This window comes from Callionymus lyra, chromosome 5 (genome assembly GCF_982586985.1).
Source record: "Callionymus lyra chromosome 5, fCalLyr1.hap1.1, whole genome shotgun sequence".
Classification (NCBI taxonomy): Eukaryota; Metazoa; Chordata; class Actinopteri; order Syngnathiformes; family Callionymidae; genus Callionymus; species Callionymus lyra.
The window spans coordinates 7,829,115-7,850,027 of NC_141822.1; the positions used below are offsets into that span (position 1 = coordinate 7,829,115).

A 20,913-nucleotide genomic window follows, 5' to 3' on the forward strand; every position below is an offset into this window, starting at 1 on the left:
CGGTCCGTAAATGTAGCGTGTGTGGAATAATCACACGTGCGTCTTCTGCACTGTATATAAATATGTAATATATGTATATTATTTAGTGACATCCTGTTGTAAAGAGCGTTTTTTTTTCTCGCTTCCCACGTTTCCGGGCCTCGTGTGATCCAGTTCTCGATCGGCCACAGATCGCATCTTCCTTCGGCTAATAACGAAATTGAAAAAAGATTCCCGACTCAGCGCTTTTCTTTCATTACCTGGACGGGGAAAGGAATGACGGCGACACGCTGACTTTGATAAACGGCGCGTCTCGATCCGACGTCTGTGTTTCCTAATAATAGCCTCTCATTATGACTCCGCTCTCCCCCGTGCAGATGCCGGTTGCGATGACCTTCTGGAGGAGCTGCTGTCGAACCTCATCCACCTGATCGTTGAAGTGCCGCTGCTGTAAGTACTCGTCGCTGTCGCCCGCGGTTCTCGTTCCGAGGACGACTTCCCTGTCGTGACCTTTTCCTTAAAAAGGTCAACCCCCTGCTTTGGGATTGTAACGTGTGAACAGAAACCAGTCGTTCCATTATCTTTCTAAGCTCCTCGACAGTGATGTGTTCGGATCAATGAGAGGCGGCTGCTGATTGGTTAAGACGGCTGACGGCTGACGTTGTGAGGTCACTCGGAGTCCATATGGTTTACTGTAACCATAGATGATGAGGAACCAAGAGGACTTTATGGAGTATTAAGTTCAAAACATGGTCATGATGAGGGACAATCCATGTGATGAGAATTGAAGTAAACGACCAGTAGAGCTAGTGACAACATAGAAGTACAAAAATACATACATTAAAGAATTTCGAGTAATTTGTGGCCACAAATTGCTTTATATTTTTATTTTTTTGAAATATAAGAATTGTGATTTAAGGCATCAAGGTTTGTCACCATGCGTCATCAATCCTGGAAGTATATTTTGTGTCCACAAATTTGATTTTTTTCATGGAGCGCTTGAGTTCTTTCCCTTTATTAAGACTTTTCTTTCTTAAAGAACCAAATATTTACTTTATAGTTAATTTATGTTTTTGTATTTGTTTTCTTAGCTTAATTATTGGATTTGTTACAATGTTATTGCTATTGTTTCTGATATTATTTATGTTGCGGTGCATTTAAATAATGTCATTTTGCTTTATTTTTTTTACTGTAAAACAAATTGTAATTTAGGACATCAAGGTTTGTCACCGCGCGTCTTCAATCCCGGAAGTATCCAACTCCAAGGGACTCGTTGTATAAACAAAGCGGGGTGTGCGTACAGCTGGCTGGAGGAGGAGTGAACCATTACTATGTCATAATGGACTCAAGCTCTCGTAACCTCTTGTTCGCCCAGATTACAGACAAACTTTATAAAGTAAAACATTTAAAACATGGTCATGATGAGGGACAATCCAAGCACTGGGTGTAAACCAGAAACCTTTTGAAAGATAATTTAAGTACACAAGCTAGTGACAATGTAGCAGTACAAAAATACATACATTCAATAATTTCAAGTAATTTGTGACCACAAAATACTAATTCAAATGAGTATTTTGTGGTCACAAATTTAATTTTTTCATGGAGCGCTTAAGTTCTTTCCCTTCATTAAGACTTTTCTTTCTTACAGAACCAAATATTTACTTTAGAGTTAATTCTTAAATCTTAGCTTAATTATGTGATTAGTTACAATGTTATAACTATTGTTTCTGATATTATTTTTGTCGCGGTGTATTTAAATGATGTCATTTTGCTTTATTTATTTATTTTTTTTACTGTAAAAGAAAATTGTGATTTAAGGCATCAAGGTTTGTCACCGCGCGTCTTCAATCCCATAAGTATCCAACTCCAAGGGACTCGTTGTATAAACAAAGCGGGGCGTGATTACAGCTGGCTGGAGGAGGCGTGAAGCCATCATTACGTCATAATGGACTCTCGTAACCTCTCGTTCGCCCAGATTACAGACGAACTTTATAAAGTAATAAATTGAAAACATGGTCATGATGAGGAACTTACTGGATCTTGGAGAGAAAGATTCAACATTTGAAAGATGTCAGTCAGGAGAGCTGGAGTTTCACATTAGTTGACCTTTCAACCACATTGTTGTGTTATAATCCTCAAGTTTAGCGAAAGAAAGTGGACGATTTTGTCGTTGCTTTTACCGTTTTTTTTTAAAGCAGTAAAGAAGAGAAGTCCTTTATAAACACTGATGTTGGTGCGACTGAAAGGTTAATACCCGCTGGAAAGATAACGGCTCACACGAGTAATAAACGAAACGATTATCGCCTCATCGCGCCCAACATCTGCCACCTCACAGTCCAGGAACCACATTTCATCTCCAGCCTCTGAGAGAAGAATTCCAGCGTCGGAGAGAAGAATTTCCAGCGTGGGCGTCTTCTTGGTCCACGCCCGTCGAAGCATCTTTTCCCTTTGATTTCATTTGTGTCAATTACAATGACCTCCTGACCTCTCCCGTCCTCCGCCACCGCCGTTCGGTTTCCTCTGCAGCGTCCGGACATCAAGCCACGGCTCTTATGTAAATGTGCTCGGCATTCCAGCGTCATTCATTGTTAGAGTCTCCAAGACTCTCCCTGTTTTGCTTCCCTCCAACACTTTGTGGCTCGAGGCCCGTTTCCTTCGTACGTGCCGATGTGAAAGGAATTGAACAATTCTTTTGATTGGGGTTTACTGAGCTCAACACAGTTGTTTTTTTAGACTGAACCTTTAACCGAAAAGGAATGAATCGTATCTTTTAAAATAAAAATGTGATTTAATCTTTGATCATTCGCGTACACTGAATAACATTTTTCATTTACATTTATATGTCACAGTACAGATTGTAATCCATTAGGATCTGGAATCCTACTGGTACAGATTGGAATCCTGCCACTGAACTTTGATCTTAATATTGATATTAATTAGGGTAACATTTTGATTTAATTTGAATTTCTCCTATTATAATTGGAGATTGTTCTGGTAGAATTCCCATTTGTCCTAGGACAGATTAGAATTCCAATATTCAGATCCCAATACAGTAGTAGGATTCCAATCTCTCCTAGTAGAGATTGGAATTCACAAGTAGAATCTGGGATCCTCCAAGGACAGATTGGAATTCCAATATCGGATCCCAATTCAGTAGTAGGATTCCAATCTCTCCTAGTAGAGATTGGAATTCACAAGTAGAATCTGGGATCCTCCTAGGACAGATTGGAATTCCAATATTCAGATCCCAGTTCAGTAGTAGTGCAAATTGGAATTCCAACCTCGACGAGAAGGATCCCAGATCCTACTTGATTCCAATCTGTACTTTGACATATATATACCCGAGACACATCGTCCCTTTCATCCCATGTTGCACTGATTTTTCATGCATTTTTTGGTATATTTTATTTGTAATTTGTTATATTTGTAATTCTATTTTTACCTCTATTTTGATTTATATTCTATCACCTGTGTGCGCACAATGCAAATTCCTTAAAAGTCAATAGAAGCCGAAGACAAGTATATATTGTCTATATATACTTGACCAATGAAGCTGATTCTGATTTTAATTCTGATGTTGGTCGAAGAATAGTTTGGCTCCGCAGGAAGTCCCACATAAAATACTAAACTGCCATGTTCTGTCATTTGGTTGTTTAAGTACTTTTTACTTCTCTCATTGATTAAGATAATTATGACAAATATCTTCCACCAAATACTGTAGGTCTCATTTTTATCACCGTTTCTGTTAGACTAACTGAAAAGCCCTAAACAAATGTCAATTAAACTTCTGGGATACAATCAATCCCCCTTCGTTTCCATCTGGATCCTGTGGGATCATGGGTAGGTCGGTCCATAAGAATAGAGTGAATTATGGCTGAGTTCATCACCATTCACTCAACTATGGTGATGAACCGTGGGTCAAGACCGGAGTGAAGGGATCTCGGATACAAGTGGACGCTATTCTTGTGGTATTTAGGGATAGTCTTGGTATCCCTGGCCTTTGTCAGGAACCCAGAGTAAAGAAACTGCTTCAGCAGCCGATCGAGGTTATTCTGGTTCTTATGAGCAATAAATGTGAGACTCTAACTCTCCTGACTCACATGTCGTAAATGTTGAATCTTTCTCTCCAAGATACAGTAAGTTCCTCATCATGACCATGTTTTCAACTCATTACTTTATAAAGTTGCTCTGAAATCTGGGCGAATGAGAGGTTACGAGAGCGGAGTCCATTATGATGTAACAATGGCTTCACTCCTCCTCCTGCCGGCTGTAATCATGACCCGCTTTGTTTATACAATGAGTCCCTTGGAGGTGGGACCAGGATTGATGACACGTGAAGACGAAACATGCTTCTTGACCAACCACAGCAGAGTGGGCGTCGTCATGGTAAATGCGATTTATGACATCAGTTTCTTACCCAGAAGAGGACTTATTTTGTCGCTGTCAAAATATCCGTTTGAGTCTTGACCCGAAAAACAAATGTGTTTTAAGTATCCCTTGTGTTATCTCCAGGTCAAGGTCAAACGCATTTGTTTTCGGGTCTCCGGGTCACCTTGACCCAGAGATAACGCAAGGGTTGACATTCAAAAACATCCCCTTAAGCAAGCTGTCGTCTAAAACCAGGAGCCATTGTTTTTACATAAAGAAACACATTTATACAAACATGGATCTTGAGTATTTATTTAATTTGAGCTTCATTCTCCAGTGAGATTTTGTTTTTATTGCAGCTTCATATTTCTATTCTCTCTCTCGTCGCTCTGCAAACCTCATTCGATAATGTTCCGGAGTGAGTCATCGCGACGCCGTGTGTTTGTGTCGAAATAAAAACATGACTCATGGTTGAAGAGAAACACGTCTTTTTAATGAAGACGTTGATTTCTGCTGCCATGTTTGATAGAATCTGTGTTTCTTTTGTTTTTTTTAGGGACATCACCTACAGCATCCTGTTCGAGGCCGTGACCACGCTGCTGGTGTTCTTCTCGTACCAACTGTTCCACAAAGACATCCTGAGGGACAGTTTAATATATCAGCACATCATGAAGGGACGATGGTGAGTCTCGTAATATGATGAATCGCTGAAGCGAAAATGTCCCTAAACTGTTAACTTCTGCGACGGTGTTACCGTGAATACAACTCTATTTATATGTACATCGTTGTTTTGCCAAACATGCCGAGAAAATCGATGACTGACATAAGATTCTGATGGTTAAATGGATGACGATTCATACAAATATTTTCCCAATTGGCCGATAATTTAATGTACGCGTTCATAGCTGTGGCAACAACAAGGATGTTGTACGAATATTTTGCAGGGTTTCTTGAGACTAATCGGTTTAAGAAAGTAAGTTAAGTGGCATCAGAATATTCAATGGTTTAATTTAATGTTTAAAAAAAATTGATAATAATAATAATAATTTCTATAATGAGAGGTTGGATCTGTTTTTATTTAACAATTGCGTTTAATTATTCGTTTATTTAAAGGCAGAATGTGATTTGATTTGTTTTAATAATTTAAATATTTTTTAATTTACATTTAAAAAAATATATAGATGGATACAATACAGGGACAACAATACGTTGTAATGTGAGATCTTGTGATAGTGTAGTAACAAAGATATATATTTGTAGTATTGTTGAGTACTTGACTCTGGTGTTGTAGTATTTAAAGACCACATGACTCTTGACAAAGTCGTAACTTCTTTCATTTGTTTTCAAACCAAAATATGTCCAAATATCAGTTTAAAAAGCTGCTGGAGTCACTGTATCCTCTCGTCCTCAGTCATCGCCTGTAGAGTGAATTCATTTTAATTCTTCCTTTAGCTGCAGAGGATGTAATGACTGCTGCCATCTAGTGGCCAGAGGTTTAACTGAAACACAAAAATGAACAAATGCTTTGAATATTTGAATGTTAATTAAAAAAAATCTAAAAGATACATTTTACACACAATATTTTTTTAATATAAACCATAAAAATACTTTAATAAAAGTACAATATTGTTTAAGGGCAAAAACAAAATAATAAAGAAATGTTTTTCTAAATAAATAAATTGCTGTTGAATAAAGGTGGATGGATGCATGTAAAACAATCAAATGAATACATACAAAAACATTTAAAAAGACGTGAATAAATAATAAAAAATGTCCACACAGCGTTTGATATTCCAAAATCAATATCAATATCAATCATACCAACTTTTTTTTTTCCAAATTCAATATTGTTCATTTGTAGTAGTATTTAATTCACTATATAAGTGTTATAATGGTATAAATAATAGTTCCATCATAATTGTCTCAAAGTTCAGTCAAGTAGCTTGGTATAATTTTGCTATTGTGTTAATTAAAAAAAAAAAAGTTTTATTAAATTAAAAACGACTAAAAAAACTCAGTAAAATTAAACTTTCAAAATGGATATTTTTGAATTAAATTATTAAAAAATGAATAATTTAAAAAAATAAAACTAAATATCGAAGTGCACTTTGAACCTTCTGCAAATATTTAAACTGATATTTTAGTTGGTTTCTTCACATTTTTAAAGGAATAAAGCACAAAATAGGTTTGTAATATACATCTTCGTACCACCTAGTATGTTTAGTCCGAGTCACTGAAATGTTATTAAAAGGCAGACGAACTAATCGGAAGCTCTGGCGCTTTACGACGACTGTAGCAAACATAGTGACGAGAGCTCATCTTTGCTTCCTGTCTGTCTAGCTACGTCCTTTTTATACTTTCCTTGAGTATTGAGTTGATAAATAAGAATTAAATACATATTTTTATACCAGTTTATCAACTGTTGACCATGTTATCGAACGTCATCCTGAACTAAATTCATGTTTATCGCTGTAACGACGACACAATGTCGAAGGAAAGTTTATTCACGCGAATACTTTCTTCGTGGATCGACCTCTAAGTCGGTCTTGCAAACACAAACACGATTTTACGATCCACATTCGTCAGCGCCGAACAATGGCGGCCCCCGGCCCCGCCGGCTGTTATATTTGAACCCAATTTTCCGTAGTTGATACTTAACCGGGATTGATGAACGCGCGGCGGATTAACGCCGAGTGTATCTTCGCGTCTTGCCGCGCAGTTTAGAGATGGATGGAGGCAATTTTCTTTTAGGGCTCTCGCAGTGTCGAGCCAAACGAGAGCACTTTGCACTAATTACTACTGAGCGGGAGAAATACTTGCAAGTCGCTGATGTGGGCAAAACATAATGGAAGGTTAGTGAAACTGTTTTGTGTCTAATACATCTGTTGAGAGAAGGAAAAGCTGTTAAGACCAGCGTAACACACTCGACACTTCTATGTGCGCAGGTTTATTATCAAGTGTGGTCTGAAGATCCAAGAGTTGAAGTTTACTTTTCAGAAAGTTTTCCATTGTTTCTAGATTTAAAGGTTTATTTAGTTTAATTGAATGATTTAATTTAAATGGGAAATAATTATTTCAAAATAAATGGGACATTTTTATACATCATGATATTCTGATACTAATAATTCCAAAATAAACATTCACAATTCAATTATTTAAAATGTTTCTCAATTGAAGACTAATTGAAGTTTTTCGGGTTTACTGGAATATAATATCAAGCTCTGTGTGGAAAAAACAAACATTAATTAAGTTAAATTCATAAAAAAAGTACAAACATCAGGCTCCTCCTTACATCACTGATCTGATCCAGCCTTACACCCCAGCTCGGGCTCTGAGGTCTGTGGATCAGAATCTACTTATGGTTCCTCGCACACGGCTCAGGACCAGAGGAGAGAAATCTTTTCAGGCTGTTGCTCCTAAGCTTTGGAACCATCTCTGTGTTTGATGATCTACTGACTCCTTTAAGAAACATCTTAAGACGTTTCTATTTGTTCAGGCTTTTCCTTGATTTTCTGGAACTCCTGTGTGGTTCTCAGTATTATCTTGATCTCTAAAGTATGTACTTTTTTGAGTATTGTTTTGATTGTTTAAGCGCTTTGTGACCCTGGTCTGGAAAAGCGCTATATAAATAAATATTACTTACTTACTTACTTACTTACAAACGAATCAACCTTTCAAAGTACAAACTTATCAAATTAAATTCTTAAAGAATATTTAATAGTAAGTTAAAGAAATATGAGTAATTATTCGATATTATTTAAAATATTGCCTTCACATTTTTGTATTTATATATATATTTTTTATGCATTTAATCATTTCTTTGAATTATGTAATTCAATCATTTATTAATTAGAAGGTTAAATATTTTTCTAAAGCATATATTTTCTTTTTAAATCGAATATTTTCGAAATGAATTCAGTTTGATATAATTAAAAATTCTAAAAATACATATTTAAAAAAGTAAAAAAGAAAAAAGTATAGCCTTATAAATAAATATAAAAGCGTTGAAATAACGGTGCCACCATTGCATTGGGATTATAATATCAAACTGTATTTGCAAAAATAAACTCCATTCATTTTCCAAATTTTTAAATGTTTATAGTCAAACCCCCCCCCAAAAAAACCAACATTTCAATGTACAAATTATTCAATCGTTTAATACAAACAAATGCAATCCTTCAATATTGTAATTATTGAATTAAATGATCCAATAAGATAAAAAAAACAACAACAACATATTGATAAAAAGTAAAGTTTCAACTTGATGTTTCTGACATACTTCCATAAATAAGTGATCGGTAACTCTTGACAAAGTCTACTGTATTCATCCGCCCACGTCTGCTGTGTTTATTTTGTGCCGACAGTTTGTCTTTGACGAGTCGACTGGTGAAGACGCTGCTCTACAACTTCATCAGACAGGAAAAGTGCCCCCCGCCTGCGACCCACATCTTCGAGCCCAAAGCCGAGGGCGGACTTCTTTATGGCCTCGCATCTGGTGTCGCAAGTAAGACTTCGCTCTCGCAAACACAACAACTGTGAACGCAACCGAAGGATTTAAACACAAGCATTTACTGTCAGATTTATAATAGTGTCCCCAGGATTTAGCTCGGCTCTCGACTGCTTTTGTCTGGTGACACAAATTCTTCATATTGGTCTCGTTAAAATGTATTTTTTAATTATTGGAATTTTAATATCGCACTCTTTACTTACTATAAAAAAAGCCTTTATTTTGAATAAAAAGAAAACAACAAATAATCATTTTAACCTTTCGATATAGAAATAGTACATTTTATCATTAAAAATATATTTTTTCAATATATTCAATATGTTTAAATTGCAAATTATTTAATTAAATTTGCAATTGAAATAGCAATATAATCAAACACATTTCTATACAATTTTAAACTTTAAACATAACAAATTTGGAGAAAAAAAAGTGAATAATGTGAAGAAATAACAGCCACTTCATTTAAATATTTTACTTAAATTTAAGTTAAATTCAAGCAAAACTAGTTCCTTAAACTGAAATTTAAACGGAATCTGATTTTCTTTTGTCAATCAAGAGTTAAAATTTCCCCTGCAACATTGTATTTATTTAGCTCAATAATATTTTCAAATTTTTCTCTTTTGATTTGGTGTTTTCAATTGATTTGTCCAAGTTTTTTACAAGTTTTCTAAATAGATTTTTAACTGTTGCCTATTGTTTATCAGTTAAATGGATTCTTTGTCTCTGAATGAGTTTGAATTTGTCACGATACGTTCCTAAATATGTCTTTAAAGGATAAAGACTGACCTTTTGTTCTAAAAAATAATGACGACAAAAGTGAAATGTAACCGTAAGTAACTGTAAGAGACCGTTTAGGATCAGAAAAAGGTCCTAAACCATCGATTTTTATCGACTCGAGTCCGAGGTTAAGCCACGTTCTCAGAGCCGAGACTCAAGTCTGTCCATGTGTGAAATGTTTGTTTGTGTGCATGTGTGAGAATGAATCATCTGCGCTGGGCTTCCCCGGCAGATAACCTTAATCGGTCTGTGCTGGCAGTTTGCTTTCAGTTATCTATCAGCATTCGGCCAGCCTGCCTGTCTGTCTGTGGTCACCCAGCGTCCTGATGAGTTATGGTGCCCCGTCCTTTTCCGTAATCCCCCAGAGCCTGTCTGTCTGCAGCCGCCTCCCTTGTGCACACACACACACACACACACACACACACACACACACACACACACACTCATGCACGCACACCAACAAAGACACAAGTCTCTTCTTCCCATGGCTCCGAGACAACACTTGTTTTCTTTCTCACTCGGGCCGTCGGAGCTCGACAGCACATGGTAGCGTTTCAATAAACGTGGCCGATAAAAGCAAATGAACGAACGGCTCGGCTTGTGACGCGACTGTACGTTGAATTCATGACCACATGGGCACGAAAAAAAAAGGGACTTTTTGTTTACCGTTCGTGACAACCGGACTCTTAAAATCCCCCTTTGGAAATCACCCCGATTCAAATATGAGGCGTTGATAGTTGCGTGAACTTTTGCAAATATTTTGACTCAAAATGATATTTTTCAATCTGATAAAGGGAAAAATATGAAATGATTGCGTGTCGTTTCTCCTGAATCAGCTTTATCTGATATGATAGAAGATCCTCAGAAACTACAGAGTTATTACCAAAAACAAACATACATTTTATTTCTTTCAGTTATTTTGAAAACCAACTCTCTACATCAAGATATAGATCTTCCACTCATGAGTATCTTTTCGCTCTCATCGTCCGACTTCTGATTCTAGATTTCCCCATCAAAGGTCGCCACGGCGTCTTTTTCGCGTTTTCCATCTTATCCGTCGCTTCTTGATCGTCCTCCATAGACGCCACGAAACCTCTTCATGTCTTGATTTACAGCCACCAAGGACCTCAAAATTCAGCTCACGCCCCTGTTTATATGAAGTAAAAATGAGAGGCAACTCATGTCCACTTTATAACACGTCGAATTATATTCTGTCACATTTAACTGTGATGTTTATTGATTATGATGATCAATTACTTCTATGGCCGAGGAAACAAGTTTTCTCTAATTAGAATTTCTCTGTGGAATTGTGGACGATGATAATATTTCCCTTATCTTAAAGCTCAACTTATGTCTTGATTTAAGTGTGTGTTGTTGTGATGTGTGACTCTATTGTATCGTCAGTGTGTGTTTGTACAAAACTCTCTTTTCGTTCGAAAAAAATTGAGGTTAGAAAAGGATCTTAAGCTCCGCCCACTCTGCTGTGATTGGTCAAACGTGGAGGGTTGTCCAAGGGACTCATTGTATAAACAAAGCGGTTGTGATTACAGCTTGCTGTTACGTCATAATGGACTCTTCTCGTAACCTCTCGTTCGCCCAGATTTCAGTCGAACTTAGAGTAATACCTTCAAAACATGGTCATGATGAGGGACATGTAAAATAATTTTGCGGGCTGTATTTAGGCCACCGATCCATGAGTTTGGAAGTCTAATGAAAGCTTGTAAATCCTGTCTCGAGGTTGTTATTGTAGTCTTTGTAACGAGCAGTGATGTATGATCTCCATATGTGATATAAGTAGAGAAGTGAATAATTCATCACGAGGCCGTATGACATCAAAACTCAATTCTTGCTTTTAATTATTCACCGTTTTCAAATGGAACAACCTCTACAGGCTTTTAACAACATTTGAATAATTATATTTCTCCAGACGCCTCCGACTGAATAGATGAGTTTTTTGTGGCGTATCGAATACAATAAAGTATTTGTACTAAAGACTACCAAGGATAATAGTAAATAAAAGCGTCCATTTTTCTCCCTGTTTTTTTATAGACATCAGCCGTGGCTATTAAATTCTTCGAAGCTCGTGGAATGTTCCCGTGTTTTCTTTCTGGAGATTGTGATCCAGTCGAGGCATTTAAAGCATGCATATTTTTATGGCGTATCCAAACGGCGTGTTTATTTATTGTCTGCACGCCATGTTGGGCTGTATTTCTTCGTCACACACCAGAGTGTGTTCGTCTGCTCCGTCGCTCCATCGGCCCGTCGTGTCTCGTTAACTCCGTCCGAGGTCGTCAGACGTCACGCTTGTGTCTCGACTCATGGAAGTGTTGTAGGATTTCGTGGAGGTTGCGGTTGAAATGTAAATCCCGACGAGCAGTTAATTCGTCTTTGTCGCCGAAAGGAAACAGAGGAAGTCGAGTTGATCAATGTTAATGAATTTTTATCTCTCACAGCTCATCCATTCTAAGCTTCCTGCCACTGAGACATAATCAAACCACCCTTGTTTTCTGCCAAGTCATGCAGAAGAACCAGGATACTTTTCTGAGCCGGAATATTCTTGTAGATGGAATCTTTAACTCAAAACGTTCCATTTTTTACTTCTCTTACTTACAATAATCACAGCAACAAATGTATTTACTCACTTCATTTTGTATTAATCAGTTTAAACATCGGTTTATTGAGACGAAAGTTGAAGTAAAACCATGCAATGAAGCAACACTGTTACCACAAACACCAACAGCAACACCGACTGTAACAACAGCACAGACAATGACACCAACATAAACACCAACAGTAACCTCAAAAGCAACACGACAACAATACCAGCACCGTTACAGACACACACACAAACATCAACAGCAACACCAACAGTAACAACAATACCTACAAAAAGATCAACAGAAACACCAACAGTAAAGACAACAATGACACAAACATCAACACCAACACCAACAGTAACGACAACAATGACACAAACATCAACAGCAACACCAACAGTAACGACAACAATGACACAAACATCAACAGCAACACCAACAGTAAGGACAACAATGACACAAACATCAACAGCAACACCAACAGTAACGACAACAATGACACACACATCAACAGCAACACCAACAGTAACGACAACAATGACACAAACATCAACAGCAACACCAACAGTAACGACAACAATGACACAAACATCAACAGCAACACCAACAGTAACAACAATACCTTCAAACAGATCAACATAAACACCAACAGTAAAGACAACAATGACACAAACATCAACAGCAACACCAACAGTAACGACAACAATGACACAAACATCAACAGCAACACCAACAGTAACGACAACAATGACACAAACATCAACAGCAACACCAACAGTAACGACAACAATGACACACACATCAACAGCAACACCAACAGTAAGGACAACAATGACACAAACATCAACAGCAACACCAACAGTAAGGACAACAATGACACAAACATCAACAGCAACACCAACAGTAACGACAACAATGACACAAACATCAACAGCAACACCAACAGTAAGGACAACAATGACACAAACAGCAACACCAACAGTAACGACAACAATGACACAAACATCAACAGCAACATCAACAGTAAAGACAACAACGACACAAACATCAACAGCAACACCAACAGTAACAACAACAATGACACAAACATCAACAGCAACACTAACACCACGCGATGCAATGAAGCAACACTGTTACCATAACACCGACAATAACTCTAGCACTGACTCCAACAGAGACACCGACATAAACACAGACACAAACACCAAGAGCAACGCTGACGGTAACACCAGCACAGACACTGTCACACACACAAACGCCAACCAATGACCTCAAAAGCAACACGACAACAACAGCGACACAGTTACAGACACTGTTACAGACATTGACAAACGGCAACATCAACAGTTACAACAACAACAACTCCAACACAAACGGCAACAGTAACGACCACAACGACACAAACGCCAACAGCAACACCAAAAGTGAGACACGGTAACAACACCAACACAAACATCAACACCGACACAAACATCAACACCGAAATAACAGTAACACCGACATAACAGCAAAACACTGACATAACATCAACACCGATACAAACATCAACACCGACACAAACATCAACACCGACACAAACATCAACACCGACACAAACATCAACAGCGACACAAACATGAACACCGACACAAACATGAACACCGACACAAACATCAACACCGACACAAACATCAACACCGACACAAACATCAACACCGACATAACATCAACACAAACATCAACACCGACACAAACATCAACACCGACACAAACATCAACACCGACATAACAGTAACACCGACATAACAGCAAAACGCCGACATAACATCAACACCGACACAAACATCAACACCGACATAACAGCAAAACACCGACATAACATCAACACCGACACAAACATCAACACCGACACAAACATCAACACCGACATAACAGTAACACCGACATAACAGCAAAACACCGACATAACATCAACACCGACACAAACATCAACACCGACATAACAGCAAAACACCGACATAACATCAACACCGACATAACATCAACACCGACACAAACATCAACACCGACACAAACATGAACACCGACACAAACATCAACACCGACACAAACATCAACACCGACATAACATCAACACAAACATCAACACCGACACAAACATCAACACCGACACAAACATCAACACCGACACAAACATCAACACCGACATAAACCAACACAAACATCAACACCGACACAAACATCAACACCGACACAAACATCAACACCGACATAACAGTAACACCGACATAACAGTAACACCGACATAACAGCAAAACACCGACATAACATCAACACCGACACAAACATCAACACCGACATAACAGCAAAACACCGACATAACATCAACACCGACACAAACATCAACAGCGACACAAACATCAACAGCGACACAAACATGAACACCGACACAAACATGAACACCGACACAAACATGAACACCGACACAAACATGAACACCGACACAAACATGAACACCGACACAAACATCAACACAAACATAACATCAACACAAACATCAACACCGACACAAACATCAACACCGACACAAACATCAACACCAAAATAACAGTAACACCGACATAACAGCAAAACACCGACATAACATCAACACCGACACAAACATCAACACCGACATAACAGTAACACCGACATAACAGTAACACCGACATAACAGCAAAACACCGACATAACATCAACACCGACACAAACATCAACACCGACATAACAGTAACACCGACATAACCGCAAAACACCGACATAACATCAACACCGACACAAACATCAACAACGACATAACGGTAAGTAAGTAAGTAAGTAATATTTATTTATATAGCGCTTTTCGAGACCAGGGTCACAAAGCGTAACACCGACATAACCGCAACACCAACACCAACAGCGACACCAAACCAACAGCCACACCAACAGTTACACCAACACCAACAGTAACACAGACACCAGCACCAACATAGACAGCAACACCAACACCAACACCAACACCAACAGTAACACAGACACCAGCACCAACACCGACACCAGCACCGACACCAGCACCGACACCAGCACCGACACCAGCACCGACACCAGCACCAACACCGACACCAGCACCGACACCAGCACCGACGGCAACACCAACAGTAACACAGACACCAGCACCAACACCGACACCAGCACCGACACCAGCACCGACGGCAACACCAACAGAGACGCTGACTTAAACAGCGACACCAATAGCAACATCAACAGCGACACTGACACCGACAGTGACACCAACAGCGACAGCATCACCGTCAGATATAACAACAGCTACACCGACACTGACACCAACACATCTGAAGATTCCACTTGTTTTACAACTTGGCCTCTTCATCTGTCGTCTCTGTGTCACTTCATTACGTTTATTATCAACTAGTGTGTCTTGTAGTCATGAGTCTGAGTCATTCTTTCCGTAAAGAGGATTTAAAAAATGTGACTCAACTGTCCTCTGATGGAAATGGTGAAATTGTCTTGCTGTTGGTATGACTTCAAGAAATAATTTGTGTTGCACATTTTTATGAAATGTTTCATAGAAAAAATGGATTAAGGATCAGAGGAAGGTCAACTTACCCGTCAGTACTTCGTGTCTCATCGGATGAAACACACTTTTAATTTTTTAAAAGGAGTGTGTGAGTCACTGGTCTCTCTTTTCATTTTTACCTTCATTTTTGGTGTTTTTAAGGAAAACGTTTCTAAGGGAAATGTGTCTAAACTCCACGAGTGGGTGGTTGTCTGGTGTGTTTTCATCATGTTTATTCTAAACGTTAATGGATCTTTGATTATTGATCGCATCTGTTGAATCGTAACAGTCGTGACATCAAGAGTTGAAGGTACTGACCTTTGAACCTCCAGTACGTCTAGTTAGATCTCAACCAGAGAAAATCATTTATTATTAACACTTTAACCATATAGTTGTATTACTTTTATGTTTCCTGTATGTATGTGTAATGTTCTGGTGGTGAAATAAACATTATAAAACGATGATGAAATGCAATCCTGCTCTAACGCTTCAGGCAAAAACACAATAGGTCATAAAAATGTAACGACTGATGTGAGCATATGTGCTTCTATAATGGTATCAAAGATGCCTTTTTAATTGACAGTGTTTACGGTCAGTTTTATTCAATGTAAACCATAATTACATTGAAAATCCACTTCATATTTACATCAATGGATGATGCATCTAATAGTCTTGTTGTTGTAAAATAAGCCCAATTATAACAATGGCTTAAAGAAGAAGAAAACGCTGTTATTATGAGAAGATAAGAATTGTATTCATAAGAGACACCGTATAGATAATTTGTATTTATATGTGCGTTATATGAGCACAAACTTTTATAGTTGGATAAATTGAAGCAGTTTAAAAAAAAAAGCTAAAAGCTAGATCAACTGTATTTTTCAGTAAAGTTTAGTCCGAAGTTTTACTATAATCTATTATTATTATCTGTTTGGAAACAAACTTCTCTTACTTTCGCTGCAATCTTTTATTTATGGGAACACAATTGCTGAAATTTCCTTTTCAAATATAACTATATTAATATAGTTTTTCTAATTGAATAACAATGGAAAAAAAATCTTTATTTTAGTTGTATAACTATCAAGCTCACGGTGGCGCAGTGGTTAGCAAGAAGGTTGATGGTTCGCTTCCAGGCCGAGCCAACTTGTGACCCTTCTGTGTGGAGTTGGTATGTTCTCCCCCTGTTACGTGGGTTTACTCCGGGTACTCCGGTTTCCTCCCACAGTCTCAAAAACATACAGAGGTTGATTGAGAACTTGTGGAAATTGTCCATAGTTATGAGTGTCTGTGAATAGTTGTCTGTCTTTGTGTGTCCTGAGACAGTGTGGCATCCGGTCCAGGGTGTCCCCCGCCTCTCGCCCTATGATACTGGGATAGGCTCCCCGCGACCCCCATGAGGGATAAATCTATCTAGCTTTGTTATTCTTACGTGACCTTTTCTTTTCCTCACTTTTTCCCTGCCCTTTCCTCCTCTTCATGTCCACCTCTTTTTTTTCTTCTTTTTTTCCACGGGGCCCCTGAAGCTGGAGCCGGGCAGCATTATTGGTTATTTTGTATCGGAGCGGCTGGCACAAGGAGCCGGGGCCAGATGGATGACAAATGGCCCCCGCTGAGGTAAAATGGAGCCCCTGTGAACGGGGGCCTGAGTGCAGGAAGTGAGGCTGCCAGGCCCGGTCTCTGGCCGAGTCGGGCCAGTGGCGCCGGTGCCAGTGATGAGATGAACGAGGCTCCGTCACAACTTGGCTCCCGTTCGCTCGCCTCAGAGTGGAGGATCATGTGTGTTACGAGGCGGATGTAAGAGGAGAACCAGGGATACAAACCAAGTAATTAAAGGTTATTTTGATGTACTTTTTATTTAATTGATTTTTTTTTTTTTAAGTAGGAGACGATAGAAAAGAAAGATTTCTTCATGGCTTCATATTTGATTTGATAGTTCAGAGTAGAGTGTAAGAAATATCTCTTAAATATTGCACTATTTATTTTCATAATACAGTATCAATATCGAACAACACTTGATTTTTAAAATGGTTTTAATTTTTGGGTTTCTAATCATATTTTGGGAACATTTTAGAGTAACTACCCGTTATAAGTAAGTAAGTAATTTGTATTTATATAGCACTTTTCCAGACCAGGGTCACAAAGCGCTTAAACAATCGAAACAATACTCAATAAAATATATACTTTGAAGGTCAACTGATTAGTAGGTAGTTTGTAAACTTTTAACAACTTGTAAAGTGTTTGTAAATTATTTACAAGTGTTAACAAGTCATTAATAACCTGTTTAGTAACATTTTATTTTTGCTCTCCTAACTATCTAAAAGTTACAGTTATAAATCATTATAAACCAATAATCACTCATTATTTTACTAATGATCTAGTAACTAGTTATATTACAAATATATTTATTTTATAGTGCTACCCACATTTTATTTTTAACATCATTCATTTATGTTTCATATTTCAAGTTTTTTACAATAAAATCGTTTTTTAGTATTATTCACAATTAACATATTCACAGCGTTTGTTTATTTTTGTGTTGCAATAAAACGTATGGCCTCTAGATGGCAGAATTCTTTACGTCCTAATGTTAAAGGGAAAATGAATTACCACAAGATCCTGGTGATGACCCGTAGATGCCAGTGATGGCTGAGGACGAGAGGATACAGTGACTCCAGCAGCTTTTAAAGCTGTACCACAATATATATCACTATATAAGGTAACAAAGACTCTGTATCCTGATGTGTATCTTATCAACAGATTTTTGCTATAACACACTTTGAATCTAAAGGGCCAGTGAAATTCTGGCGATCACTGAGGACAAGAGGATACAGTGGACAGCTGATTTTTGGACATATTTTTGTTTGAAAACAAATGAAAGCAGTTACGACTTCGAGTCATGTGGTCTGTAAATTCTGCAACACCAGAGTCAAATACTCGACAATACTACACATATACACTGTATATACTTGTTACTACAGTATCACGATATATTGTGTTTTTGCCCCTGTATCGTGATATTGTTGTGGCGACAGATTCTTACCAATTAATAACCCTGTATAATTCAGGGTGAATGAAAGAATTGGTTTGACATCCTTCGGGAGATTGGCTGGAAAGTAGGGATCCAAGGATGAAGAGAAAAAAAAAATCTAAACCATTTGAAGCCGATGACGGAGGCTGAGATGATCCAGACCGCAATTGTCAAAGCTGAAAGAGAAGCTCGCACGGAAGAGAACAGAAAAAACCATTAAGCCAGATCTCTCACAATGGCACCATTTCAAAAGGCCCGGCCCATGTTCTGTGCGATGTGTTCCCACATATCAAGAAAGGACTTAATCTCTCGGCCTCAACGTGTCAATGGGCTCAGCAAATGATACGCTCCAACATGAGAGCCGCGGTCATTTCTTCGCCGGCCGCCTCTCGCCAGATTGAAAATGTGCCCGTGGATTACAATCTCCGCTATCGTACAGGAGGATCTCACCCATGTTTCATCCTTTATCAGCCGCGGCGTTGCAGAATATAGTTGCGTTCAAGTCTGTGGAGGGAAGGATCTAATCTCCTGATTGATCAAACTTTTCTTCCATTCTGTACATGCGTCTCCTCCGACTGCACACGTGCAGGGAATTCAAAGTTTTTCATGGTTATTTAACCCGTCTTAAAGCAGTACACAAGACTGAACATTATTGATGGAAACGGAAATTAATTGAAAAAGTCATTAAATTACAAACATGTATTCATCAACATTTTTTTTAACATTTCATGTGAGTTGCCTCGACAATCCTCTTAGTAACGGTGACTACGAACAGCCCCCATAATGCTTTGCCGCCCAGCCAACCAATCACAGCTGCCAATTACTTTTGACATCAACTTCAAGACTTTTGACTTCAAGAAACATCTTAAGACATTTTTATTTGTATATGCTTTTCCTTGATTTTCTGAGACTCTTGTATTGTTCTAGGTGTTATATTGACCTTTTAAGTATATATTTTATTCATTATTGTTTTCATTGTTTAAGCGCTTTGTGACCCTGGTCTTTGAAAGCGCTATATAAATATAAATTACTTACTTACTTACTTACTTACATGGCAAAATAGACGTAACAATACAGGATTCAAGAGACCAATCGGCTGTCACTGATAAGAGGATAGTGTAGAAAAGCATCATGGGAGTTCACTCTTTTGTTAACACGAAGTTGTGTGCGGTAATTAGTCAACTACTACCCAAGACTAAACATTTTTGATGAAGCTAGTTCTGAAAAAACCCGAAATTAAAAAAAACAAGGTTGTAAATGTCTAATTGTTCACTTGGTTACATTACAAACATGTATTCAACAACATTTATTTGAACTTAAAAATCCAACATTTCATGCGAGTTGCCATCCCTCTTGACAATGACCACGAAACGGCTCGCAAAATGCTTTGCCGCCCAGCCAACCAATCACGGCTGCCAATTACTTTTGACATGGCAGCATCGACGTAACATTTAAATACAGGATTCAAGCGACCAATCAGCTGTCACTGAATGGAGAATAGTGTAGAAAAGCATCATGGGAGTTCACTCCATCGTTGGCACCAAGGTTATTATTATTCAATTCTGTGGTTGTGTTGAATTTAATTTCAAATGAATCCCTCTTTTGAAAAATGACAAGAGTATTTGAAGTTCCCGGATGCAGCTTGTATACAACATGTATAAATATGTAGCATAAATTAAATCTGTGAGATGGCGAGGGACCACTCTACAGGTTTATTGCTTCCCCCAGTGTACGTTTAGAACAGTTTAATTACAACGTTGTGAAAACTCCAGCGTCGCTCCTACGATCAGCATGTATTTATGAACCAGAAACCAGAAAATAGGCTTCGGTCTGGTCAGTTTACGGTTTATATTTCTCTCATTATTGAGATGAATGCAAATGTTGTGTCCGAACAACTGCCCTGAAGCAAAGTCAAAGTTGTGTAGTAAAGAGACTTGATGTAGTAGTTTGAGTATATACTCTGTATTTTATTATTTTATGTCAAAAAGAAATGTTATGTAGTGCAGCTTTAATCATGTTTTAAACATTGATATTGAACGTAAAAGTGCAGATCAAGCTTTTAGGTTTCTCTTCTGGCCACTAGATG

The 20,913-nt window shown here is 38.1% G+C and overlaps 1 protein-coding gene across 1 annotated transcript in view; it reads left to right on the forward strand.

Annotated features, from left to right (window-relative positions):
- dym (dymeclin) overlaps window positions 1-20,913 on the forward strand; it is an 86,485-nt gene that overhangs the window by 8,800 nt on the left and 56,772 nt on the right. Inside the window, exons 6-8 of the mRNA XM_087790683.1 lie at window positions 357-429; window positions 4,904-5,029; window positions 8,712-8,851. Of these exons, the coding sequence (XP_087646809.1) occupies window positions 357-429; window positions 4,904-5,029; window positions 8,712-8,851 (339 nt within the window). The remainder of the gene's footprint in view (window positions 1-356; window positions 430-4,903; window positions 5,030-8,711; window positions 8,852-20,913) is intronic.